We start from the raw sequence: 26,937 nt of genomic DNA on the forward strand, positions 1-26,937 counted from the left end.
AGTGAATGATCTGTCAACACATAGATTTCTTCTTGTGTAATGAAACATTCTCCACCTCTTCCCCCCCATGCACCCCCCCCCAAATCTGTTCTGGGGTGTTTCAGAGGAGATTTGGGAATAGTGGGTGGGTGGTGGTGGAATAAAATCCCATTGTGCTAGCAAAAATTTAGTTGAATACTTCCCACTTGATTTTACTTACCAAAATAAGTCTTTCGAATGAAGAAAGTTTCTCCCAAGGGAAAATTAAAGGTCCACTCTCCTGAACATCACTTTCTCTCGGTACTTCTAATTTTGGGTCTGTAAGAGATTAAATAGTAATTTACAACATTACTGAAACTTTGAAACAGTTGAAACCATATAAAAATGTTGCAACAAATTTGTAACTTTTATACAGCCATATAATGGAATAACATAACTGCCAGGATAAAAGTGAAGTGTGGTGGTTCTCAAACGTTTCCCCGAGCCACACTTTCAGAATAAAAAATTGCTCATACCACACCAATTTTTAAATTGGTAAGAAATACACTGGAAAACAAAAACAGACAACTCTTAAAAGTAAAGGGACCCCTGACCATTAGGTCCAGTCGCGAACGACTCTGGGGTTGCGGCGCTCATCTCTCTTTACTAGCCAAGGGAGCCGGCGTACAGCTTCCGGGTTGTGTGGCCAGCATGACTAAGCCACTTCTGGCGAACCAGAGCAGCACACGTAAACGCCGTTTACCTTCCCGCCGGAGCGGTACCTATTTATCTACTTGCACTTTGACTGATTTATAACATAGAGTACAACTACCTTATAATATAACCATGGGACATCCCAGAAAGTATAAAACAATGCAGCTACATAAAAACATGAACCATTCTCCAAATATAATTAATAAACGAGCCTCTTACATATGTACCTTATGTATAAAAACACAGTGAGAGGTGTGAGCTTGGTTTAGCTGGGTAATCTCATTTATATTAGGTCTAACTTGAGACAAACTAACTCTCAAATCATCCACACAAATAAGCCTTTCTCTTCTCTGATCTTTCATATTTGTCAGAGTTGTAAATCTCTTTTCACAACAATAGAACTGTAGAATAGCTATTGCTCTTGAAGAGAGGAGTAGAAACAACTGGCTGGGAAGCCTGAGGGTCAGAGCGATGCTTGATTTCTGTCTGAATCCAAGGCAAGCAAGACCCTAATATTGTTGACTCCTCCATTGTAGGCTCAGGTTGTATATATGTTTAAATAAAGACATCACAATCTCTGTTGTACCCCTATTCCAAAGGAAACATGAACCCCAGGTAAACGCCAGGAACCCCTGGAATCTCACACCACTCAGAGATTGGGGTGGCATGCAACATTATAAAAGCTTTTTGTGGACTGGAGTCTCACTCCATCAGATACATGGATTGTGATTCTAAATTGACAAGTGCAAATTTCCAATGCTCTCTCATCCAAAGGAAACTAAAACCAGGAGCATTGCTACTTCAATTTTTCATGGTTTGGGGACACAGGGAGTGTTTTCAACAATAGGTTAGAAAGCCATGCTGAAAATCAAACACTTACCTTGCATTGGTGACACTGGTCTATGGCCCGTACTGATCAAATAATATACATGCTGACTATTTAGAAAAGCTCTCCATTGCTGAGAATTTGTTGAAAGGGAATCACACAAGAGGCTGAATGCTGGCATGTGAGTGCTCATGTACCTGCATTCTTTCCACATCATGTCAGTAATCCAATGGAGTGGTGGAGTTTTCTTGAATGCACGTGAACCTAATTGAGGAATAATAATTATATTATACATTTAATTAGTGTACATATATACTTTTGAGATTTTCACCCAGGAAAATAAATATGATCATATTATTTTTAGCTTCATAAGTAACTGACAAAAAGACTTGCAGTGCAGTACTAGAATGTCTTAGATTTAAGTTCAATGGATTTCAATCAGGCCTGCTCTCAGATAAATGGGTATAGGATTGCAGCCCTAGAGGAAGTTGTTTCTACTCGGAAATGGGCCGTACACACTATTCCATTGATATTACTTCCACTTTGTTTGGACTTTTGTCAAAAACTACATCACAATGGGGAAGATTATAACACTTGTTAAATTCAGAATTTAAGTGGAATAGTTCCTTATTAGTAGTTCACCCCAAATCTTTATAACTATTCTTAAAATAATTAAAATGGAGGTGTCTGTCTACACGTGTCTTCAGACTGTCAGTATTTTGAAGGAAGGATTCATACCTGGAAATTTAGGTTTTCACAATTAAAGTGGATTAAATCACTCTGTCAGCCTAGTGCGACAATTTCTTTAAAAAGAAGCAGACTTTTTGGTGTTAGGATCAATGAAAGATTAATGAGGTGGGGAAACACATCAGAATGAATGCTCAATAAATACCAGATATAATCTAATCTCTATATGAGATTTGTGCAAGGAATTAACGATAGCTCAATATATTGGAGGAGGTCCACAACTACTTTTTTGGTGGCTTCTCCTATGGCCCTCTAACTGTTGTTTTTTAGTTCATGGATGGCAGGAGTGCCAAGTATAGGGGGTCCTGGGGGCTCAGCACCCACACTGCAGGGTCCCCGACACAACTTCTGGTGCCTCACGAAACACCAGAAGTCACGTCTGAGGCATCACGAAACCTCAGATATGCTGTCCAAGGCCTTGCAAGACCTTGAACCGGAAGTCAGGTTCTGAGGCCATGGGGTGTGTGATGTCATCATGATGTCACATCACAATGTGCGCTGGGCACCCATAACCTGGGGCCCAAGCGTTTCTTCCATCCCCACAAGTTCATGATTTCTGCATTGCAGGAGGTTTGGCCTGGTGACCCTTTGGGACCTTCCATCTCTACAGTTCCACCCATTGAAGTGCCTTTACTTGAGTTTAGAAATTAGAAAAGGGCATGCCTAATTAGTACATTTTCAAAAAATGAAAAACAGATTTTCCCCCTCAGATTTTTCAGTTTCCATCATTGCCAAATTTCATTCTTACTTGTAGAGCCAGGAAAAAAATCTGTGTTTGTAGTATAACATATATAAGAATCTCTAATGTGAGGGAGCAATGGAAAATTTAAAGATATTGCACTGGACTCAGGCTACCTGTGGGCAGAAGCTGCCTGTGGGACATTCTATTTAAAGAAGGGGTGTAAGCAGCAATTTGCCATTCTGTGCCCCCTGAAAAGGTATTCTGAAGGATTAGAAGACCCTCCAAACATTATGAGGGCAGTGCTGGGGAAACAGCATATATCAATTATCTCCTTTTGGGAGCTTCCACTGATATTTGTATTTTCTGCAGGTAAAAGGAGCTGTTTTAGAAATGGCAAGTCTATTTCTGAGAGGTGCCTGAGAGTACAATTTGACCTATACATTTACTGAATGTGGCCTTCTTTACCAATAGTCTCAGAGTCCTGCGCGTCCATAATATTTGCCATTATGCTAGACTGAAGGAAGAAGTTCCACTGATTCTCTGGTATAAATCCAAACTTGTTAGTAAATAGATTTCCATCAGACTTATTTTTCATAATTGCTGTACACATCAGAAAAGCAAAGCATAGCTGATTCTCACTGAACAGAGCTGAAGAAACTCTCTGTTGAATAAGAAATTTAAGAACAATGAAAAGACATTATATTTTACAGATACGAGTATTACCCAAAAATCATTTGTGTAATAAATTCAGGTACACACCTTATAAACATTTTTTGTTAATTTCTCTATTATAGCATTAACATGTCCTTGGAAATTGACTGTGCTACTCTCTATTTCGTTCTCATCTTCTATGATGGGAAGTCTCTCTGATTGAGTCTTAAAAACTGACCGAGGCTTAAAAATTCCTGGGGCACTCAATGAAACCCCAATTTTTAATTTGAGTATGTACTCTACAGAGTCTTCAAAGATCTTATGAAACCACTCCAGGGGAAACTGATACATATAGTTGATATGAGAAAGATCTGATACTACAAAGTAGAGGATGGCGCCACGAGTTGCAATAGGAAGATAGCTTTCACGTAGTGCCTCTATTTTAATTTCTGTTGCTGCAGATGCTTCAACACGCTCAAAAATTTCTGTTGAGGTGATTTTAGATCTTTGCAAAGTGTCAATAAGGTCTCCATCATCTAGAATATGTCCTACAATTTAAAGAAAGTTTACTTCATTTGTGGTATAGAAATAAATCAAATAATGCATTATTGATTAAATATCCACTCTTCTGTAAAAAAAATTTTTTAAATAAACTGGACTGTAATTGTGGATAAATCTAGTAAAAGAAACAAGGAACTTTTATGCTGCCCTTTAGTTACAGTATCTCCTAGTATGGGTAAAATAAAATCCATAACAATAATAAGCAGGGTGAACAAGAACATCAATTAAATTAAATTTAGCAAATCAGAACAATACAACTATCAGATTAAACTGAACGCAGATGACAAGGCCTGGGCAAGTTTAAAAGGTCCGAATTTGGTGCTAGTTACTACTGCCCTAATATCAAAAGGCAGGAGGGGTTGGAAGAGGGCCTCTGGGTTGATTGCAATATTCGGCCAGGTTTGTGTGAGAGGTGGTCCTTTAATTACAATTAGAATGGTTTACAATTTAATTTGCACAGCACTTTATACAATTAACTCATACTCTTCCTTTAAGGAGTTCAGAGCACTGTTTTAGACCCATGAGGTAGATTAGGTTGAGAGCTTCATAGCTGAGTGGGAATCTAAACTTGAACATCCAAACTAACATTCTAGCCTCTGCATGACACACGGAAATCATTGCAGATGACCTTAACCATCATTTCATATAAATAACAATTCATTTAATTTGTAACTTACTTAGTTACAAGTGCCTATAATTTGTTCAAAACATATGGATGACATTTCGAGAATTTCTGTACATTTTTCATTACCATCTGTTTTTTGGAGAAGCCTAAGTGACTTTTGTTCCAGTTCACGAAGTGTTATTAGGTCAGCAGATATGCTTTCTAGCAACTCACAACGCCGGTGTTCAACCTCTGGTTTCTCCTTAATTAGAACAGCAGATAAAAGCTGATCTTGCAAACCTTCAAATGTTACAGTGAAATTTATCATTGTCACAATACTGCATATTGCTGGCAGAAAATGGGGGTTGGGTTTTTGTGTTGTCAAGTATAATCTGAAACAACAATTAACAATAATGTGAGGTGTGAGGCAAGTAAAGACATAGCTGAGTCAAACAAATATAGCTAATTTAAAATATAGTTAGTTTCAATTTACATAAGTAAAAAATTATATAGTGGCACCTCGGTTTAAGAACAGTCCTGTTTATGAACAATTCGGTTTACGAACTCCACAAAACTGGAAGTAGTGTCCTAGTTTGAGAACTTTACCTCAGTCTAAGAATGGAATCCGAAAGGTGGAAGGGCACCGGCAGCAGGAGGCCTCATTCAGGGGTGAAGGAAGATGGGGGCGGTGGGGTTCCATTGCGGCTGCCCCCCGCACGTGCTGGGCGCCTCACCCCTGCACGCAGCGTGCCACACCCCCAGAACCCCCTGCGGGTGGCGCGCCCTGCCCCGGGATGTGTGCCAGCCCCACCCACCTGCTCTCTGCCCCTGGTGCCAGAGCATGAAGCTCCGCCACTGGCCTCATTAGGGAAAGCATGCCTCAGTTTAGAAACAGTTTCGGTTTAAGAACGGACTTCCAGAACGGATTAAGTTCGTAAACTGAAGTACCACTGTATCACTGAAAAGAACAGTTACCTGAAGTTTTGGTTGCACTCAATTTCAGAATCTCCTATTCTAATGAAGTCTTGCCCTGATTTGTTGTAGATTTCCTTTTTTAAGACTGGCTTCATATTTGAATCCAGTGTTTCACTGAAATCCTACAAAGCACAAAACCAATCTTAAGGTGCTTCAACATGAAATGCAGTGTGTGAGGGTGTTGACATAATAACTTCATTTATCCCCTCAATCAGAAAATCCTTGCCGACCCATCTTTTTCACCTTCTTAGGATGAGGGGACAGGGCAGGCTACTTTTGCCCCACAGCAGGCAAGAGGGGAGTGAGGATGAGAGGACAAGATGAAAGAGGTGAACAGGGAGGTGTAGCAACTGCAGAACAATCTCAGAGGATATATGGGTCATTCCATAACATGTGATCCAACCTTTTTAAGTCATGACAGTTACTTCAGGCATTTCTTTAGAAAGTTATTCAATTAAAAGTTATCTGAAAAGCTAGTCAAACTGATATTACAGTTTGAAGTCTTGTTTATTCTGTTATATTTTACTCCAAGAAGACCCATTTATCCTAAATAGAACCCAATAAGGCAGAAGTGTATGTACAAAATATTTTTAATATGATCCCATTGAGATCCCAAGATGAAATTTTGCAGGATGATCTTAGAAATATTAAACAATCAATATATTTTTTTGAAAATTTTTAATCATATTAATTTTTTAAAATAGCTTTAATTTTTTTCAATTTTGTAACTTAAATTTACAATTTAAAGTAAACCCATCATGCAACATATATTAAAGTCCATGATGTTTTGAAAAGATTGGGTTTTTTGGTTTTGATGTTTCTCAATTCTGAGCTGAGCTTTTATGATTTTTGTGTAGTCCGGCAAGGCCAAAATTGCCAAAAATAAATAAATTTCAAACTCTCATAACTCACAAATGGGATGAGATAAAAAGTTAAAATTTTAGATTTAAATTTAGTTTTGATCATTCAACAAGTGTAAAAAATATTAAGAAAATTGGATGACATGAGGTAAAAAAGTTGGATCACTTGATATTGAATGACCCATATGATGCAGCAACTTTTCTGAAGTAAAGCAGCCCTGGCGCTGCTCAGTGCCTGGATGGGAACCGCATGTACAGAGTTTTAATACAGAAGGTAGGGTAAAAATGGAATAGTGGCTTTAGCCTCAGCTTAGTGCGATGGTTCCCAAACTGTGGCCTGTGGATCACTGGTGGTCGGCAAGCTTAATTTAGGTAGTCCACAGATCTCTGTGAAGAACAAAAGCAGCAGCTGTAAATAGTGGCAGAAGTGGCTGCCCCAGGACAGACCAGAAGCAGGAGGAAGCAATATGAAAAGGGGTGGAGAGAAGATCAGGAGGGAGAAATACAGCATGAGGAATAAAGAGGAAACATTGAGAAAGAGATTAAAAAATCTGGCTGGGTTTCCCCAGCCACTCTGGGCGGCTTCCAACAATATATTAAAATACAATGGTCTATTAAACATTAAAAGCTTCTCTAAACAGGGCTGCCTTCAGATGTCTTCTAAAAGTCTGGTTGTTGTTGTTCAGTCGTTCAGTCGTGTCCGACTCTTCGTGACCCCATGGACCAGAGCACGCCAGGCACGCCTAAAAGTCTGGTAGTTGATTATATATAATCTCATCCTTAGAAAGCCCTGTTTATTTTGTGAATTGGGTTTGCTAGAATGAGGGGGATTGGGGGGCAGGAAGGTATTTTTTAGAGAGGGATATTGGTTCAGCCCTTCTGCTGAAAAACCTAGGCTAGGCAAAGTGCTTGGAGGCAACTTTCTATGTGTGTGAAGAGAATTAATGAAGCTGTTCGGGACATGGGTGGCACTGTGGTCTCTAAACCACAGAGCTTGGCCTTGCCGATTATAAAGTCGTCAGTTTGAATCCGTGAGACGGGATGAGTTCCCATTGCTTTGTCCCAGCTCCTGTCAACCTAGCAGTTCGAAAGCACACCAGCATGAGTTGATAAATAGGCACCACTGAGGCAGGAAAGTAAACAGTGTTTCTGTGCACTCTGGCACGGTGTCCCTTGCGCCAGAAGCGGTTTAGTCATGCGGCCACATGACCTAGAAAAGCTGTCTGCAGACAAATGCCTGCTCCCTCAGCCTGAAAGCAGAAATGAGCGCCACACTCCATAGTCGAATTCAACTGGACTTTTCCTTTAAACTAATGGAGCTGTTTGGTGATTAAGGAAATGAACATGCCCAGAGATTCTTTAATTCTATTTATTGTATTTTACTCTATTGCAATTTGAATTCTTGGAATTGAAATTGTAATACAAAAACCACACAGCATCTACTACAGCACATTACAATTGCTATAACAGGCAGAAATATAATTAGCTATAACCAAGGGTTTGGGAACTAGTGACTATGGGAGGAATTCAGCATTGTGCTATGATGAATATTCCGTCTGCACAAGCTTTTCAGCTTAATAGATGACAATCTCCCTTCTCCACTGTTCTACCATGGGGGGGGTATCTCTTGCCCCCCAAGCCAATTTTGGGGGTGCAAGGGGAGGGGGAGAAAGCTCTGTTGTGCAAGCAGAAGTTCTTGCACAGGGCTTCCACTGATGAGGTTCATTAGCTGAATCCCACCCTTAATATTTAGTGTCTTTACCAGGCAACGGACTAGCAACTTGAATCATTAGTACTGGTAATGGCAATATATGGTTATTATGCTTTCCTGAAATGAGTGGTGTCACAAATATTCCACCCATCCAAGTGATTTGTTGACTCAGAATATAAATAATGTTTCCTGCTACAGTGTAATGTTAACAGCAAATGTGATTATGACCAGTCTCTTCTACATTCTAATTATGCTAGATAACGAAACAAAAGGAGTCTTACAATGAATTTCTGTTTGCAGATCCAAGCAGAAGACATTCTTGTTTAGGGATGGCACCTCCTACTAGAGAAATGAGGCAGAGTCTTCTTAATCCTTTTGCCTCTTCTCCAAGTGGAGGGGTCATCACTGTAGGCAGACTGACAGAGCAAACAATTTCTCAATTGCTAATCAACCTGAAGATGGAAGACTAACCCTAACAGATAAACTAAAAGAACAGACATTTACAACAACCAGAAAGAAAGACAGAACAGGCAACTCAGGGATAATACTCCAGAATGACAAACCTACAACCACCTATGTAAACCCAAACCTTTTAGCCTCCAGGCAGTCAAACAGAAAAGTTATGGCGTAGGAAAGATCACCAGCCCCTGAATCAAGAGATCTTGTTGGACTGGGAGTCACCAAGGGGACCACACCACCAGATTGACAAGGTCCAGGAGCCAAGGCCTCCTTGGCCAATGAAGGGCCACCAAAATTACCTTGGCCTAGCAGTGGCAGATTTTCTGGATGGTTTGATGAAGAAGACTGAAGCAAGGAAAGGCATAGAGGAAACCCTGAGGCCAATCCACCCCCAGTCAATCCACACCCCTGCCCCCAGAGATGGAAATTGAGACACAAAGGTGTCTAACTAAGCACTGTGCTTAGAGGCAAACAGATCCACAACTGGCTGACCCGGCTGCCGAACTGGCTGCTGAAAGACTTGCCATTCTGCCTCACTAATGGCTATGTGGCTCAACCAGTGGTTGTTAACCTCTGCCCATTTTCAAGCTGGGCCCATGTCAACAGTTTGTCAGTTTCCACCATCAATGCCTTTGAATAGGATCCTTGTTGATTGGCATAGTAAGTATAAGATTGTATCTGGCATTGCTCAGGAATTCTAAGACCCCCCCTCGACCAGTTTATATAACAGTAGAGTGATCAGACTCAGTGGAAGCTGAACTACCTGTAGTAGGACTGATTCACCAAGACGCATAGAGTTTTCAAGTGTTCTAAAATAATTAGCATCCGTAACACGAATTTGGCGTAGTTTACCACTCATTTGACTTATCCATTTGTATGCTTGTCTTTCTGGATCAATTAGCAAAGGATAACGTTGTCCATACATAATATGTATAGCATTTTCTGTAGAGTACTGGTCAAGTGGCAAGCCTGCATTTTGCCACTTGCGAACCTGTAAAACATCAATTTTTAATACTTAAAAGACTATTATCAACAATAATATTTCCCCCCACAAATGATTTGAGTGAGTCTGAATAATAACAAAAGAAGTATGATCGCTTGAATAAATCCCAAAAGATAATATAAATGGCAGGGGCATACTTTGGTATTTTAAATTTCAGGGTCACCCTGTGTGATACCAAAATTTGGCGCCCCCCGTCTCTTGTCTTCAATTCTGTGTATGCACTATGTTATAGTTGTGAAGATCAGCTCGGCATCCAATGGGGGTGGCTGGCTGCACTGCCCTAAATCTACCTCTTCAAATGGGGCCTTTACCTAGTGAATTAGGTAGTGCCTCAGCCAGCAAAATTAGACTCTTGCTCTAAAAAAAACCCCACTCTCCAAGAAGTCTTTTAATTTAAATTTTAAAGAAAACCTTGGAAATGTCATTCCCTTTGCCCATGTATTACTACCTCATTTTTTTCTGTCATGCAATTTACTAGTGAATAATTTGGAGATACTAGAATATTGCTTTTTTTGCAGAGTTTCAGACAGTCATTCACTAGTTGTTGACGATATGATGCTGATAATACTCCACTATAGGCAATACAAGCTGCTGAAACAAAGGCATCACCCACGATTCCCTGCAACCTTTGATCGAAATTCTTAACAGATTCTTTCCAGCGTGCCTAGGACATAAAAAAAATGTTTAGGGCCAAATATCACTGAGTATTGGACAAACTAGTTTGTTTAGAAAGTATAGCACTTGCAACATAATAAACCTATGACTTGTCAGTACCCAGCATGTAGTATAAGTGATTTCATAACAATATTTACACTTGTGTATATATTTATGTTGGGAGTATAAGAAATAGTTTAGTGCTGTGGTATTTGTGAAAAATGCTGTCATCCTACATTTGAAGGTACAAAAATAAGCAGTAATGTTTTTTAGCCATTCTTCTCTGCTTCGATTTTGGAATAGCAAGGATTTTTCTTTCTCTGAAATTTATCAATAGCTCAGTGAACAATATACAGTACCTTGACACCTGAAAACAGCCCTAAAGCAGATGGTTAAATGCCTAACAGCTTCATTACTCTTCCTCCTTTATCCTAGGGCTGTGGTGCATGGCAATGCTGGTGGAAACAGCTAGTCTCTGATGGCAAATACAGAGTACTACTTCTCCACAAGAATATGGAAGGTTATATGATATGGAAAAGGACCAACAGAAAAGACGGTCTAAGACAAGTAAACAATGAAGCCTAATTTTAATTGGAGTCAAACATTAGAGCAGAAAGAAGTAATACCATTTCATCCTTCAGAGCTGTGCTTAACACAGATGCACAGTGCAAACGGCGTGTTGTTTGATCTTTTCTAGCTGCTAGCGTTTCTTGCTCAGCAATACTTTCTCCAAACCTTCTTTCTAAATTTTGCTGATGTTGTTCAATCTGAGGAGTTAGAAATTAAAGGAAAGCATGCTATAGTGGTATATATTGCTGCTATATATCATACTTTTTCTTTATAGCTCTTTCTTTCCAAACTTACACGCGGTTCTCAGTGGGTTCCTATCAAGGTACTAGACAAGACAGCAACTACTTGGCTTCAATTCTGCTATAATTGGGTCTATGCATTAAGACAGGTTGCTTATCTGTAACTGTTGTAACAGACATGTGCAATCATAGTTGTGGGTTCTGTGCAGAGCAATGCTGGGAGCTTTCTAAAACTAGGTGAAATAGTTTGGGCAAGAAGCCCATTCCCAACCCCCTGTAAGCATGAACAAAGGGGCGTAGCTCTAGTCTTTCTGTTTATAGGGAGAGCTGGGGGGGGGGAATTCACATATGGCAACCAATGCACCACTTTGGTTTCAGATAGTCCATGGGTAGATAAGTCTAAAAAGCCCAGGACACAAATTTTCACAGCCCTCTAGTAGCTATGGTGGCTCATTTACCAGAAGTAATTTGTGTCCCAGGCTTTTTAGACTCATCTTGCCTGTGATGGGGTGAGCTCCCTTTGCTTGGTCCCAGCTCCTGGCAACTTAGCAGTTCGAAAGCACGTCAAAGTGCAAGTAGATAAATAGGTACCACTCCGGTGGGAAGGTAAACGGCATTTCCATGCGCTGCTCTGGTTTTGCCAGAAGCGGCTTAGTCATGCTGGCCATATGACCTGGAAAAACTGTCTGCAGACAAATGTCGGCTCCCTTGGCCAGTAAAGCGAGATGAGCACCACAACCCCAGAGTTGTTCGCGACTGGACTTAACTGTCAGGGGTCCATTACCTTTACCTTTTTACCTATGTACTATCTGAAACCAAAGTGGCGCATTGGTTGCCAGATGTGAAATATTTTGGCATTATTTTCAGCTCTCCCACCCCACTATTAGTTCCTAACAAATCACTACAGCAACTATAATGGAAGCACCAGCGTAAGAGCAGGTCAAATGCAACCCCTGGCGCAGAGAAAGAGAATGGTGTCATGTTTCCTCACTGCAGTTCCTTCTCAAAGTCAGTGAAATGCATGGATGGGAAGAGGTAGATGGGTCGAACTAAGCACTGATAATTCAAGGGCACATGATAAAAATTCAAAAAAAAAGCCAAAGCACCATAAGATACCACGCCTGCCTCAAAGACATTTGAAGAGAGACACCATATATAAATTATTGATGATGATGATGATGATTAGCAGCAGTAGTAAATTTGTAGGACTACACAGAGATCACAGAGGAGAATGAACACAACATTGTTTCCCATTCTACTTATCTGCAATTTTCTCTGCTTGTTATCAAACTGAGCTGATTATTGATTATTCCTGGTTTCTACTATTTCACCCCCTGTAATACATATCAATCTTATTTTCTTAAAAGTTTTGGTATCCTTGCTAAGAAAAAACAATTAAATTTTAAAATGTATATGTAAAAAGTGAATTATTTATTTAATACCCATTTGTGAATATATCATGGGAGGGGGAATGGGTCCTAGGAAAGCTGCTCTCTTCATACAATCATTAATCATAACCACACTCCAGTCCCCAGGTGGCCTTTGTCTTCACTTATTTCACCCTTTAGGGAAGACTGAACCTAGAGCAGATTATTCTACATGCTCATTCCTAGGCTAGATGTATCTCTGGAAAAACTCTATCCCTTGTTACCCTCTCACTCTGCTCCTGCTGAATTACTTTTTAACAAATAAGTAGACAGATTTTTGCCTCCATAAGATTTATTTAAAATAAAACAATATATCCCAAACTGAGACAGACACAAACTTTATGTTATTTAACAAGCAATATAAATTCAATAGTATATAACAAGTAGAATTCTTTTACCAGCACTAAACTTCTTTGTTTATCAGTCAATTTTTGATGTGCAAGTTTTAGTAGCTCCTCTGCTTCAGCTACCTTCAATTGTTTTGGCTCTACAAACTATGTAAGAAGATATATTTATAATTCAGTTTGAAGGAAGGAGTATGGCTATACAGAATTCAATGGACAAACAGGAAAAAATACAGATATACAATACACATATGCAAATTACACATTCCGCTTCATATGGAGATTTCATTGAAAACAACACCTCTGGGTCAAGCTCTTTCCCCACTTTGTTATGTTTTGGCACACTTACTGGTCATGTGCCATCATTACATTTCATGCTCATCTGTCCCCACCAGCCTATGATACATTGCAGAACTGACAAAATGCATAACACAATGACTTCCTAGCTTGGGGAAATTTACCTAATAGTTGCAGTGAAGACTTGGGGATGTGGGCTAGGGGATGGAGGCTCAACATAAGGATGTGTTTTTTTTCTCTGTGGCCATCCCATGTTCAGCATAAACTGTGTTATTATCTCATATGTGCTTATAAGCAAAGTTGCAATATAATGCACCACACACACTTAGGACTCTGGAGAAAATGTGGCTTTTTGTGTACTTATCAGAATGGCTCTGTGTAGGGACATAAAATAATCTATCCCCAGAGCTCAGAACATGGTGGCTGTTTCTTATCACATGGTGAGGAGCTATAGCCGTGTTCCCAATTATTATTATTTTTAAAAGAAGATATGCTGTGATCTAAACCACTGAGCCTTGGGCTTGCCGATCGGAAGATCGGCGGTTCAAATCCCCGCGACGGGGTGAGCTCCTGTTGTTCGGTCCCAGCTCCTGCCAACCTAGCAGTTTGAAAGCATGCCAATGCAAGTAAATAAATAGGTACCGCTCCGGCGGGAAGGTAAACGGCGTTTCCGTGCGCTGCTCTGGTTTTGCCAGAAGCAGCTTAGTCATGCTGGCCACATGACCCCGAAAAACTGTCTGTGGACAAATGTTGGCTCCCTTGGCCAGTAAAGCGAGATGAGTGCCGCAACCCCAGAGTTGTTCGTGACTGGACTTAACTGTCAGGGGTCCTTTACCTTTTACTTTTTAGTAGCCCACATAGCAGAACGTCCCTATTTTCATCGGAGAAATGTTGGAGGGTATGTGCATGCATGCAAAGGCATTTCCATACTAGACTTTATTCTCCTCTCCTGTACAAATAGTCTCATTTCCCCTCTTTTGTATGCACTGATTTGTATACATTGTAGAATATGCATATTTATACACGCAGGAGAGAAGGCAGAGTGTGGCCCGTATAATTAGAAAGTTAACGTTCAAAAGGATACATTGGTTTTGTTTTTTAATTCCTCAAATAATTTTGACTGAAATACATTTGCAAAACTGGGCACAAATTCCTGTTTATTTCTATTTAGAATATCTCCCAACATAAAAAACAAACATATTTTAAAAAGTTTTTCTTATGACGACATTATATTAACAACTTTTTTATGATGATTCAGAAACAGTAGCTGTAAAGATACCTTTTTTACAAGGTGATAGTTATCTAAAGCTAAAACCCATTGACACATGGAGCAGCAGGCAACAGACACAAGTCCTACTTTTAAGGGGTTGAAATCAGGCATCCTTACATATTTTTTCAACTGCAGAAGCACCTAAAATGAACACAGATCAGTTGTTAAAATCTATGACTTAAAACAATAATAGAGACTCAGCTATACAGCTGCAAATGAAATGTTTTAAATGTGTTTTAAGTGCAATATACAATGTGACACTAGGTGGCAATGCTGAGCCCCTAAAAGGCAGCATACAATAAAATATTAATACCTAAGCAACGGACAAATCATGTAATGAACATAGTACCAGATAAAACTCATATATGGGGAGTGAGGGGGGAATCATTACATCCAAGACCAGATAACTTGATGACTTTGACAGCTGATATGTCAACAAATATTAAGTTACTAATGCTTACCAAAATCAGGTGAATACATAAGACTACACGAACTCAGGACTGGAGAGCTAATATATCCTATTACCCCACATCATTCCACACAATGGAGACAGTGTGAGATTTGCCCCTTTGTGCCTTTATAAATATACAAAGAAAAGTGAGTATGCCATATAAGTCACAGAAGGGTAGGGTGCTATAATTTGTAGCACAGAATGGTGGAGTATTTTTTTTTTAATACAAAACCATTTCTTCAGGCCAATTTTTAAAAACAAAAGCAGACTTTTCCTGCTGTCTTGGTTCAACTGGAATTCTAGGCATACCTTGTGTGTGTGATTTGGCTTTGCTCAGAGAATGACAGCATTAATGCAGTAATCAGGGATGGCCACGATGGTGCAAACCAGTGCTAATCCAAGCAAGTGTGTCACACACAGGAGGCTGTAACCGCTAATTGATCTCTCAGAGCACCTATAATTTAGCTAATACTAATCCTTTGTGAGTAATCCTTTAGGAAATCAAGTGTCCATTTTACATTTTTTAAAGAGGTTCACAATCATCCCTTTTCAACCAGTAGAGCAAGAGCACTTTATGAAAGTAAAACTTAAGTGGCCGTACAGAGAGCTATGTTAGTATGACTCAGGCTAACTCAGGAAATTTATGACATGTGCCTTTTGTTATATAATGGCATTCATATCCAGTCCAAACATTTTGTGAAAAGCCTTTTTAGTTTCATGCTGAGGTTTGTCTATCATTTCCCCCTGTAACTAGTAGCATTTATTAATTCCAATTCTTTCAGCTTTTTGAAACCACTCCAGAAGGCTGCTCCACACTATTTCAGATATGTTATCCAACTGAATAACCATGGGAGATGATTTCTCATTTAACTTGATTCCTTCCATGCTTTTTTGCCACCACTATCCTAATCCTTTGCCGCTGAACCATGCTTGTTATTTTCCTTGGGATTAACGAGGAACTCTCTACTGGGAAGCCATTGTCTTTCTAAAAGGGGAAGGTTTTTCTATTCTTAAACCAGGCTAAGTGGGTTCAATGGAACCCAATTTAAAAGAGAAAAGAGAAAAACTTAAAGAAGGGAGAAGAAGCAAAACCAAGACAGCTAATACTTAGCAACAGAACTTCCCCTTTCCTGATCGTTTCTCTTTCTTTGTAGTTTAACATGCATTTGCAGAAGGTGACCCTCTACTTTTAGCCTTCTCATTTCCTATTTCTAAAATGGTAACTAAGTAAACTGACCAGGAGAATAAGAGAACTGCGGTATTAATTTGAAATGTGCATTAAAATGATGTTGCTTATTGTTTAAGGTAATCTGTCTGAAAGTTCTTAGGTATACAATGGAAGAAACAAAAATAATATACACTGCATCGTTCCTTTACCTTTTCTGGTAGATTATCTTTGTCAAGATTAACCAACTTCTTTAGGAACCCAGGATCTGCAAGCAGCAATTTTGCTGTTGCCCAGTTAGGTTTCTTTTGAAGAAGGACACAAACTGCATTCATAACAGTAAGTACAAGTGGAGGAGGGCGAGCATACACTCTGTGTGATACAGAAGAAAAGTGAACTGATAAAATGTGCTAAATTCAATACCTTTTTTTGTCAAAGAAGCCCCTAACAACTTTAGTGAGAGCCAGACTACTGGACAGTGGCTTATGCTGCCTCATTAATATAGTGTGATTAACATACAGCAGCATTTCACATGAAAAATCTTTGGATAGTGCTAAAAATATTTAGAATTTCATGTCAGACAGGGAACTATCATGACTATTGTGACATAGTAACAAAAATGAAGAAACTAGAGATTAGCACATTTATTTACAGAAGTAAAACATTTTAAAGTTTGTTGACAGCATTCTTCACTTCTTTTCCCTTAAAATATATTTAAATCATACCTACTTTAAATTACCACAATAGTAGCAATGCTTACCTAAACCATAATGAATGAAGATGAACAGAAAAATGATTTGAAATGCAGGAAATATGGGGCCACTAGATTTGTTGCTATTTATCCAGCATGATCTGAAAACTGTACTAACTTTTAACCAAAACCATAATCAAACTACAAACATGAGCAACACACTTACCTAATACAGGTAGGTAGCCGTGTTGGTCTGCCATAGTCAAAACAAAATTAACTAAAAGATTCCTTCCAGTAGCACCTTAGAGACCAAATAAGTTTGTTCTTGGTGTGAGCTTTCGTGTGCATGAAGAAGTGTGCATGCACACGAAAGCTCATACCAAGAACAAACTTAGTTGGTCTCTAAGGTACTACTGGAAGGAATTTTTTATTTTGTTTTATTCTGACACTTACCTAACTTCTGCAATGTGGTTTTTGTCAAGTGCATCAAGAGCAGCGACAGCTTTTTCCAAAGTTGGCATTACAGCATTGAGCTCCTCTGTTGCTTGCTACATATATATATAAAAGAAAAGTTAGACTTTGATGTTTTCTTTGACAGTGTATAGCTGTACAAATGCTGTTTTGTTTTCTATTCTCTGGGTATGTGCTCATATTTATATTTGTTTCAAGCCATCTACAGCTGAAGATGGGATCTACACATCCTAGAACCTGCAAAATTTGGGATGGAATCAGAAATTGTATTGGCTCCCATAGTCAACATCAACCATGTTATATAACAGATTTTTGTTCTTCCCCCAGGACCATTGCCATTTTATTGGAGATCTCACTGTGTCTGTCATTTTGTCATGAAGCCAATTCCACTGCCTGTTCTGCTCATTACTGATAGTGGGGCATATTTTCAGCCTGCAGGCTGAAAAAGGTACAGGGACCAAGTCATACCCTATGTCATCACATACATTTCGTACCTGGTGTAGGCAGATGTCAGTGTCCTACTTAAGAGCCAGACACCTGCTCCCCTGCCCTCTTCTCTCCATGGTAGCACCTGCCCTCTTCGGTCTATCAGTGTGATTTATTTGGTTGCTTCAGGACCAGCTAGGAACTTTGGGGCCTATCTAATCTTCAGTTTGTAGGTCAGGCCTTTTTGCCTACTCTACACCGAATAGCTGGTTGGGGACACTTGATAGCCTGCCGTGTTGTTCCATAGGTTGATCTGGCTTTCAGGTGAGTCACATTTGGTGGGTGGTTAGGTATGGGCAGAGGACAGTTATGTTTCAGCCTGGTGATGCTTTTTAGGAACCTTTCAAGGGGTTGGGCTGGTCCTGAGGCTTACTCTCTGGGCACTGGGGAAAGATAGGGGTCACCCCTGAGGCCAACCTGCCTCATCTACCTAGAGCTATCAGGCTGCAGGGTGATGGTGATGCAGTAAGGATTCCCTGCTCTCCTATGTGGTATGAGCTGGGAAAGTTGGTTGGTGGAACAGCCATTTCCCCCTTTCTGCAGGCAAGGGGTTGGATTGCCTAGTGGCTGCAGTCTGTTAGTTTGAAGTCTGCAGGAGTTTTTCTTATGTTTAACCTTAAAATACCATAAAGTGGCCTTAGTTCAACTCCAGCCTGTGAGTTTGTCTCTTTCTTCTGCCATCTGGTCGCAAGCTGCAAATTCCCAGCATGGCACAATAGAAATGAAAAACAATGGTAATATGATATACCTGTGCATATTCTTCCACAGTGTGTGTTTCTGCAGCCATAATTTCTTCATCCTGTTTAACAATAGCTCGAACCTGCTCCACAACTAATGCATCTTTGTGAAGTTTTTCCACAAGTTCCTCTATTTCCTGGTAGGAGAGATCCATTTCTCAGTCAATTACATTTATTGCAGAATATCTGAATCAATAATTAATCTAGTATTTTGGCTGTTTTATGAACTACTCAGCAAGTCCTTAATGTGATGGCAAAGATGACATGCACAGTAAGTACATAAGGACTGGGCTGCTGGATCAGAGCAAAACACTATTCTGTTCCAGCAGTAGTGTTAAGTCACACGCCCCTGAAAGAACTGTAGGCATGGTGTGATATTGATAGCTATCTCCTGTTGCTTGTGCTACTACCTGGTAATCAAAGGAACACCACCTTTCAGCAGGACCACATTCAGAGATGCAGGTGAAAGGCTGGGGAAAGAATGTGTATTACTGGTAACTAGCTTCTAAATGAAAGGTGGAATGCTTGGGAGCTGTGTCTTTGGTGTGAGCATCATCGGTGCTATTTTGTGGCTACCCTCCTAAAAAAAAACCCAGTCTGCTCACTGAGCCTATCTACCTAAATAAGAATGCAAAAATATATGATATACCGTATTTTCCGGTGTATAAAACGACTAGGCATATAAGACGACCCCCAACTTTTCCAGTTAAAATATAGAGTTTGAGATATACTCGACTGCAGATTCTCCACCCGGCGTATAAGATGACCCCCGACTTTTGAGAAGATTTTCCTGGATTAAAAAGTAGTCTTATACACCATAATATACAGTATATGAAAAAATTATCCGTATTCAAGCGGGATATTAAATGACATGCTGTCACTAACAAGGGTTGCCAACCTGGAGTCATGGGCACCAGTTAAGATCTCTGTGGGCCCTGGGATGATTATCTCTGTTAAAAGGTGGATCCAAAGGTAGTCGGTATTGCTTGGTATTTGATGTTAACTTCTGTACATTGTTTTTTCTTTGTTTGTTTTTCAAGCTTGAATAAAAATAGCTTCATATGCATAGAACATAGGGACATAGTTTCCAAAATGAGCATCTGAGACAGGGTGGTCCATGTGGTGCTGTCCAAATTTTGTTGAACTACAACACCCATCATCCCCAACTACTGACCATGCTGACTGGGGTTGATGGGAGGTGGAGTCCAACAAAATTAGCTAACCTTAATCTAAGGTCTATCTATGACAGAGTAACCACTGTCAAAAGCTCTGCCTCTCTATCTATTTTTAATTATTGTTTTCAGATGTTCATTTGCTATTAATATTGTAATGTTTAACCAGGCCCCATATAAATCTACATAAAATATAGCTTATATGCTCTAAATTTTGACATGAATCCAGATAGATCACTAAATGTTTTGAAAGAACAACAAAGCAGATTTGAATGAAATTTTACCTTTGATTTTTTCTCAATTTGAGGACCAAGGACAAGTAACTCATTTTGCATAACTGTAATCTGTGAGGTTGCTTCTAGTATTTTGGTGAGACCAGAATGATAGCAAGTTCTAAAATTAAAAATAGTTAACATCCAATCATAGTCTGGCCTTTTCTATTTCATATATTGAAATAGTCATATATTAAGTTGGCTTGCATGACACTAGCATTTTGCAAGACTCTGTAAATCTGTAGGCTCCCAGAGAGACTGTTGTAGCTGCTTTGCTCCTCCTCAGTTCATTTTGCCGCTGCACTGAAATAGGAACAAGGTTTTTTTTTATAGTTATAGGTCATGGTTAGTGAGAAGAGGGCTCAACCACAAGTCCCAGTTAGGATGACATGCTAAGCCAAACTTTGACTAAGCACAGAATTTGCAGTAAAGAGGATCATGGAGGAACAAAGAGGCTGTGAGCTCCTCTCTGGGAGCCAGCACATTCATATGGTTTTGCCACACCACATTTGGGCTTACTGTGTTGTGCAAACCAGACAATTGTAAATTAATCTGGGTCTCCTGAGCTAACTGACAGTTATAAGCCTCTGAACTGTTGCAGCAGTTATGCATGCATAGGGTTATGCCGAATCTGTCAATTTCTGTTTCTTTCTGTTTCTTATTTTTCCAGTCTTCAGTTATTCACATTTCTACATCACTTTGGAAATTTTTATTTAAAAGTCCACCAGCATTTTAGTGCATAATTCTCCAATTATATACATTTTCTATACAATGTTGCTTAATATCCATGTTTATGTAAGCAATTTCCCCTAATATAATGCATTTTGTATCTTATTTTCATCAGCATATGCATTTCTGTGTACATTTTACTCTAGCATATACATTTTTGTGCACATTGCTTAGGTGGAGATACTGCATTGCGAAATTTGTACAGAAGTGTGGGCTTTGAAGGGTGGGTACATTTTGGTTCACATATTGTTACTGGAAGTGCAAATTAGATACCTTTAAACTGAGCTGACTAAATAAGGTCCATCCTAGGCCAGGGAGGATGGATGGTCTGCCATTTCAAAGCTGTTTCATACCTGTCACTCATAATTTTCTCTTTCATTGACTTCAGTATGGTTGAAAAGGTTTTTATGAACTGTAGATAACTATTGGAAGTGATGTAGTAATGCCTTTTAGTTTCCTTCAAGTACTTTTCAGTTATGATAGATACATTTTTATGAATATTAACACATATATCAACAAGCACACTTAAGTTCTGGAAAGAAACACAAAAAGGAAAAGAATATATATATATATATCACATTTCTGTTTAAGGACATTTTGTTTGTAGTGTATTAAGATAAATGATAAAACATGTATTCCTTACGTGACTGCTGTTCTGTACTTGCCTCTTTAGGTAACCAAACTAATGGGATGTGCACATAACATAATATAACTTTGAATATTGCAGCACTCTGATTACAGGCATTCCTGCTCCTCCCCCAGTTAATCCTATTCAAGCAAACATCAGAGATGAAGCCAGTATTCTTCTAGAAACATCGTGATTTAGACAACAGGAGAAGGGGCATCTTACTTAACATTTTATTTCACCTTAAGTTATAGAGTTATAGATGTCCTCCATATGTTTTAGACTATGACTCCCATCATCCCTAACCATTGGTCATGCTCTGGGGCTGATGATGATTGTGGTGTAAAACATCTGGAGGGCTCCACATTGACTACTCCTGCCTTAAAACTTTGTCCTGAATTTACAAAAATGGATTAGCATAATATATGCAAAGTCTGAATTTGTACCAAATGCTGATTGAAAATCAACATGACCTCACTAGTGAGAACTATAACAAAATATGAAATTACAGTTTACCACATGTTAAAATGTACAAGTATGCTACCTGATTCTGAAATGAGTTGTCATGTTTAAAGTAACTTTGTGCAACATGGCAAAGGGCTTCTTCAGGCCAAGTGTCATACCAGTCAACTGTGCAGCAATTAATAGTGGCAGGATATGTCCGACAACGCTGACGGAAGGTCAGTCCTGTATAACTTGTTGTCAAAACAATATGAAGATTGCTGCGTACTTTCTGAAAAAGATTTAATCATTTGTGGAAAACTTTACCCATATATATCTTTTTTCAAAATTATGCATGCAGGAATGTTTAGATTGTCATATTAGTGGTCAATCGAATGCACACATGCTAATTCCCCCCTCCTTTTCTCAAGAGAGATTCACATATATATTCCTTTTAATTTACATTAATAGTATACTGTTACCTCCTATTTATTATTTATAGCTTAAAAGTCTGTCATATACTTTGAAAGTTAAACCCAATTCAGTTAACCCCTCGTCAACCTACGGAAATTGATTGTGCCAACTGCCTGGAGCATGTCCTCATTTCAGAAGCTTTTCAGATCTTTGACAGAACCTCTGAATGAGACAGCAGGGAAATCCATTGCAGGCATCTGGAAACCAATTGGATCTATCTTTCTCAGAATGGCTATTGCATTTCCCTTCCATTTTATTTTATTTTATTTTTGTTCCACCACTCCAACATTCATTCAGCATTTTGTGCCCACTGAGCATTCTCACTGAGTTGTTTTCAAATTCCTCCCCCTCACTTAGAAAGAAATGGGCTTCAGTCCTTCCCCCATTCAGTTTTTTTTGGGGGGAGTACACGTCCAATAAGCTTAGTCACTTGTGGATGATGATGTTTTAGCTACAAAAAGATCCACACTCAGAGAATGAGTTGCATATAGGACTTCAAAATGCAAAACAATTAGGGTCTGACATTGTTTTCACTAAATTAAATATGAAAATAGTGCTCCAAAAGGTGTGCATACATGAAGTCGAGGTAAATGTGTTTAAACACATTCTCTCCAGTATATTTGTACTGATACATTTAAAATGTTACCTGTAAGAAAAATGAGTAGATATCATCAATTGTGTTAGAGTACTTAGCCTTTTCAGCAACAGATACAAGTGGCACCATGATGTTATCCAACTCATCCTTCTCAAATAAATTGGGCACATGTCCTGATTTCAGGATACAACTCAGGTCTTCTAAAAATGCCTCCTATAAAAAATGATATTAATTAGCAATCTGCTCAGGGCTAGTTAGTTTGCCAAATAACTAAGACAGCCTTCACCAACAACATGCCCTCCATATGTTTTGGGCTACAACTCTCATCATCTCTACCTAGCAGAGCCATGTGGCTGCAACAGATGGGAATTGTAGTCCAAAACATCCAGAGGGCATGAGATTGGTAAAGGTTGAACTATGGTCCAAACCATCTTCAGAGTCAGCTCCACATATAATTCCCTGCATTATATGTAATCTTGTGACCAGAGGATAGACGGCAGAAGTTAGGCTATCCCTGCTGAGATAGGAGCGCAGCTGGGTCACCAGCTGAAGCTGATGGGTTCAAGTCACTGAGGCCACCTGAGTCTCAAATGACAGCAATGTATCCAGAAGCATGCTCAAGCTGTGCACCCACTCCTTCAGCCAAAAAAAAAAAAATCTCATTTAAATCAATGTTAACAGGTGTTGTTGTTGTTTAGTCATTTAGTCGTGTCCGATTCTTCGTGACTCCATGGACCAGAGCACGCCAGGCACTCCTGTCTTCCACTGCCTCCTGTAGTTTGGTCAAACTCATGTTAGTAGCTTCGAGAACACTGTCCAACCATCTCATCCTCTGTTGCCCCCTTCTCCTTGTGCCCTCAATCTTTCCCAACATCAGGATCTTTTACAGGGAGTCTTCTCTTCTCATGAGGTGGCTAAAGTATTGCAGCCTCAGTTTCAGGATCTGTCCTTCCAGTGAGCACTCAGCGCTGATTTCCTTAAGAATGAATAGGTTTGATCTTCTTGCAGTCCATGGGACTCTCAGGTGTAACAGGTTAACAGGTGTACCTACTATTAATGCACCAATCTGAAAATTCTGGTTTCTCTTTAGGTCCCCCCCCACTCTTACTTAATACACACACATTTGTATTCAATTTGGTTTATCACAGAGATTTTTGCAAAGCAATTCCCCCCAATGTACTGGATGTGTTTTTGTTATTTCACTATATTTCTCTTATATGCATTTCTACATACAATTTACCGTAGTATATGCATTTTTGTACACATTACCTGGTTGGAGAATTGCATTGCAAAATTCACAGAAATGCAAATTTTAAAGGATGGCTGTGTCTTTCCATTTGTGTATTGTTTTGGAAAGTGTAAATTGATTAGATAGGGTCACCTTTAAATTTGAACTGAATGTGATATTTGACATTGCACAAGTGCACAGTACTTCCACTGGTGTAACAGGACTTCCCCTTCCCTGCACTGTCCATGCACCTCCCTGCACACACATACCAAAATCTGCTCTTGAGGGAGCCTCTCACAAATCATCACCTACTCAACCCTCTTAGTTAGGAATGGGAGATTAGAAAAAGGCCTCCTATTATTTGTAACAAAGACAGACATGGGTCAAGTGGCCACAGTGCACAGCAAAGCATGCCGAGCACTTGGTCCAAATCCTTTTGTATCAACAACCAAAACTTGTCCAGCACAACATGACAACACTATCTAACGGAAGAAATTGTGGTGTGAGTCAAATATTCAGGTAAAGCAATATGGAAACTACCTAAATACACTACGAATAGAAAATGGATAATCCTAACAAGTGTGTAATAAACTTTATGCATATATTCCAAGTGAAATACATATATTATAAAGGCTTACTTGAATTATATCAGATTCTGTGATGAGAAAAACAGTCCTCCTGCCTCCCACACCTGCCTGCTTACAAACTTCTTTCAGATCTTCTCTAAAATTTCCATAGGTGTAATTACGGGAAATAGATAACCTGTAGAGGCTGCATGCAGATAAGTAACAGGCTAAGGATGCACAGGTCACCTTCCCAGTTCCACCATGACCAACCTACAGGAGGGGGAAAACAGTCTAACTTGAAACCAGAAAAGTTGGCTCTGTTAAATCAAACTTGTGGAAATCATAGGATTTGAGTAGGCTTTTAGGATGTGCATGGTGAATAAAATAAACAAATAAAACAAAATAATTCAGAAGTAAGCCTCACTAGATTAAAAGTGGTTTAATTCTATGTTTGTGCATAGAACTGAAGCCTTAGGCTATGTAATGAATCCCTCAGCAATGCAGAGTTAAATTTTACTATACTATCTATATGAACTAACCAAAGTCTATCAAATCCAGAGTTTTAATCACACAGTGGCCAACCACATGTGTGAGGAAAGCTCATAAACAGGATATGAGCAAAATAGCACTCCTGTTTGTAATTCCTTGCAACTGGTATTCAAAGGTATATTGCTGCATCTCAGATATTGGAGGAAATATAATCCTTCAGCTCATAAAAAACAATGATTGAAGAGAAAGAAGAATAAAAATATACTAGTATAAGTTTAAAGAAAATGCTTGTTTTGATTTTTCATACTAATTATGAATGGAATTAACTGTCACTGGAATTTTACATATTATAATTCAAAATGAACTTAAGCATTTTTTCTTACCAATGTCATGTGACTACCATTTTGTCGAAAAATTCTTGCTGCCCTTGTTACATGTTGTATTGCTTCTTTAAAAAACACTATGGAAATACCCTAAGAAAACAAGGAGCATAAATTTTAAACATGTTATAAAACTAGTCAAGTTAGTATACTTATAAGGATCTTATTCTATTTATAATTATTAAGAATCAGGCATAGGCTTATTGGACACCTGCAAAGCTCCTGGCTCAGCTCCTTCCTCTTCTTTGCTGTCACTGTGGCATGCAGCAATCTCCAAACAAAAGAATCCACCAACAAAAAAAGTATACACTTCTATGATTACACATATAACTTGCAAATTTGCTTACACGTCTAAACAAGGTAATGTGCAAGCCTCGCAACATGCAATGGTCCCAGAATAGTCTATGCAAATAGAGTGGGGATAAACGTAAGTTTTCCAGATGGGGATTTAAAATCTAAATCAAATGTGCAGTGAACAGCCATTTTATGAAAATGTCTGTACAAATGTTAATTTTGTGAAATGAATTATTCCTATTTCTAATCTGTACCTTTGCTCTCTGGTAGGGGTATCGGAGAATTCTGACAAAAATGGAATTGGGAGTAGATATTGCCCATTTCTTTTCTTTTCTTTTTTAAATTTAAAATAGCTTTATTTAATTTCAGACTTCTAAAATACAACCATATCAAAATAAACAAATAAAAAAACAAACAAACCCCCCAAAAACATATAATCTAGACATTATAATCCACAAAAAATAATATCTGAAAAACAAAACACACAGAAAAAAGCAAAGAATTATAAATAACAATTAAAAATTGACTTCCAATTGTCTGTATATCGCTTCCCTTAATAATGAAACAAAACTTGCTATACCTTATACAATGATTGAAAAATATATAACTAAATAAATAGCTCACATTTTCATATAAATCTCCCCACATATATCTCAATCTAAGCCAATCACCAAATCCGTTCTTATACCTTCTTTTTTCAGATAGTCTTCCACATATTTCCACTCAGCCTTAGATCTTTGTTTGGATATATTTCGAATTGCTGCCGTCATCTTAGCCAAATTCATGAATTCCACTAATTTAATCAACCATTCTTCAATTGTCGGAATTTTCTCCCCTTTCCAGTTTTGGGCTATAAGTAACCTGGCTGCTGCGCACGCATACGAAAGAATATTTTTCCTATCCTCTGGAATATTTTCAGGAGTTATACTTAATAAGAAGACCTCTGGTTTTCCCCCAAACGTACACTTAAGCATCTTCTTTAATCTTTCGTATATTTCACTCCAAAAACCAAAAATCTTTGAACATTTCCACCAGCAATGAAAATAACTGCCTATTTTTTCATGGCACTTCCAACAATCCATCGATTGCGTCTTAGAATTTTTTGCTATTTTCTCTGGG

General features: G+C 38.9%; 1 protein-coding gene across 1 annotated transcript in view; it reads right to left on the reverse strand.

The window, feature by feature from the left end:
• The window catches only part of DNAH14 (dynein axonemal heavy chain 14), a 122,549-nt gene that overhangs the window by 17,795 nt on the left and 77,817 nt on the right, over positions 1–26,937 (reverse strand). The window contains exons 51-70 of the mRNA XM_033145458.1: positions 25,528–25,617; positions 24,728–24,925; positions 22,913–23,074; positions 21,896–22,084; positions 21,080–21,258; positions 20,010–20,118; positions 18,565–18,690; positions 17,313–17,407; positions 16,381–16,540; positions 14,562–14,693; positions 13,040–13,135; positions 11,032–11,172; positions 10,200–10,415; positions 9,512–9,739; positions 5,719–5,840; positions 4,891–5,135; positions 3,687–4,126; positions 3,393–3,588; positions 1,553–1,762; positions 200–297 (exon numbers count right to left, since the gene is read on the reverse strand). Of these exons, the coding sequence (XP_033001349.1) occupies positions 200–297; positions 1,553–1,762; positions 3,393–3,588; positions 3,687–4,126; positions 4,891–5,135; positions 5,719–5,840; positions 9,512–9,739; positions 10,200–10,415; positions 11,032–11,172; positions 13,040–13,135; positions 14,562–14,693; positions 16,381–16,540; positions 17,313–17,407; positions 18,565–18,690; positions 20,010–20,118; positions 21,080–21,258; positions 21,896–22,084; positions 22,913–23,074; positions 24,728–24,925; positions 25,528–25,617 (3,432 nt within the window). The remainder of the gene's footprint in view (positions 1–199; positions 298–1,552; positions 1,763–3,392; positions 3,589–3,686; positions 4,127–4,890; positions 5,136–5,718; positions 5,841–9,511; positions 9,740–10,199; positions 10,416–11,031; positions 11,173–13,039; positions 13,136–14,561; positions 14,694–16,380; positions 16,541–17,312; positions 17,408–18,564; positions 18,691–20,009; positions 20,119–21,079; positions 21,259–21,895; positions 22,085–22,912; positions 23,075–24,727; positions 24,926–25,527; positions 25,618–26,937) is intronic.

This window comes from Lacerta agilis, chromosome 3 (assembly GCF_009819535.1).
Source record: "Lacerta agilis isolate rLacAgi1 chromosome 3, rLacAgi1.pri, whole genome shotgun sequence".
In the NCBI taxonomy this organism is placed as follows: Eukaryota; Metazoa; Chordata; class Lepidosauria; order Squamata; family Lacertidae; genus Lacerta; species Lacerta agilis.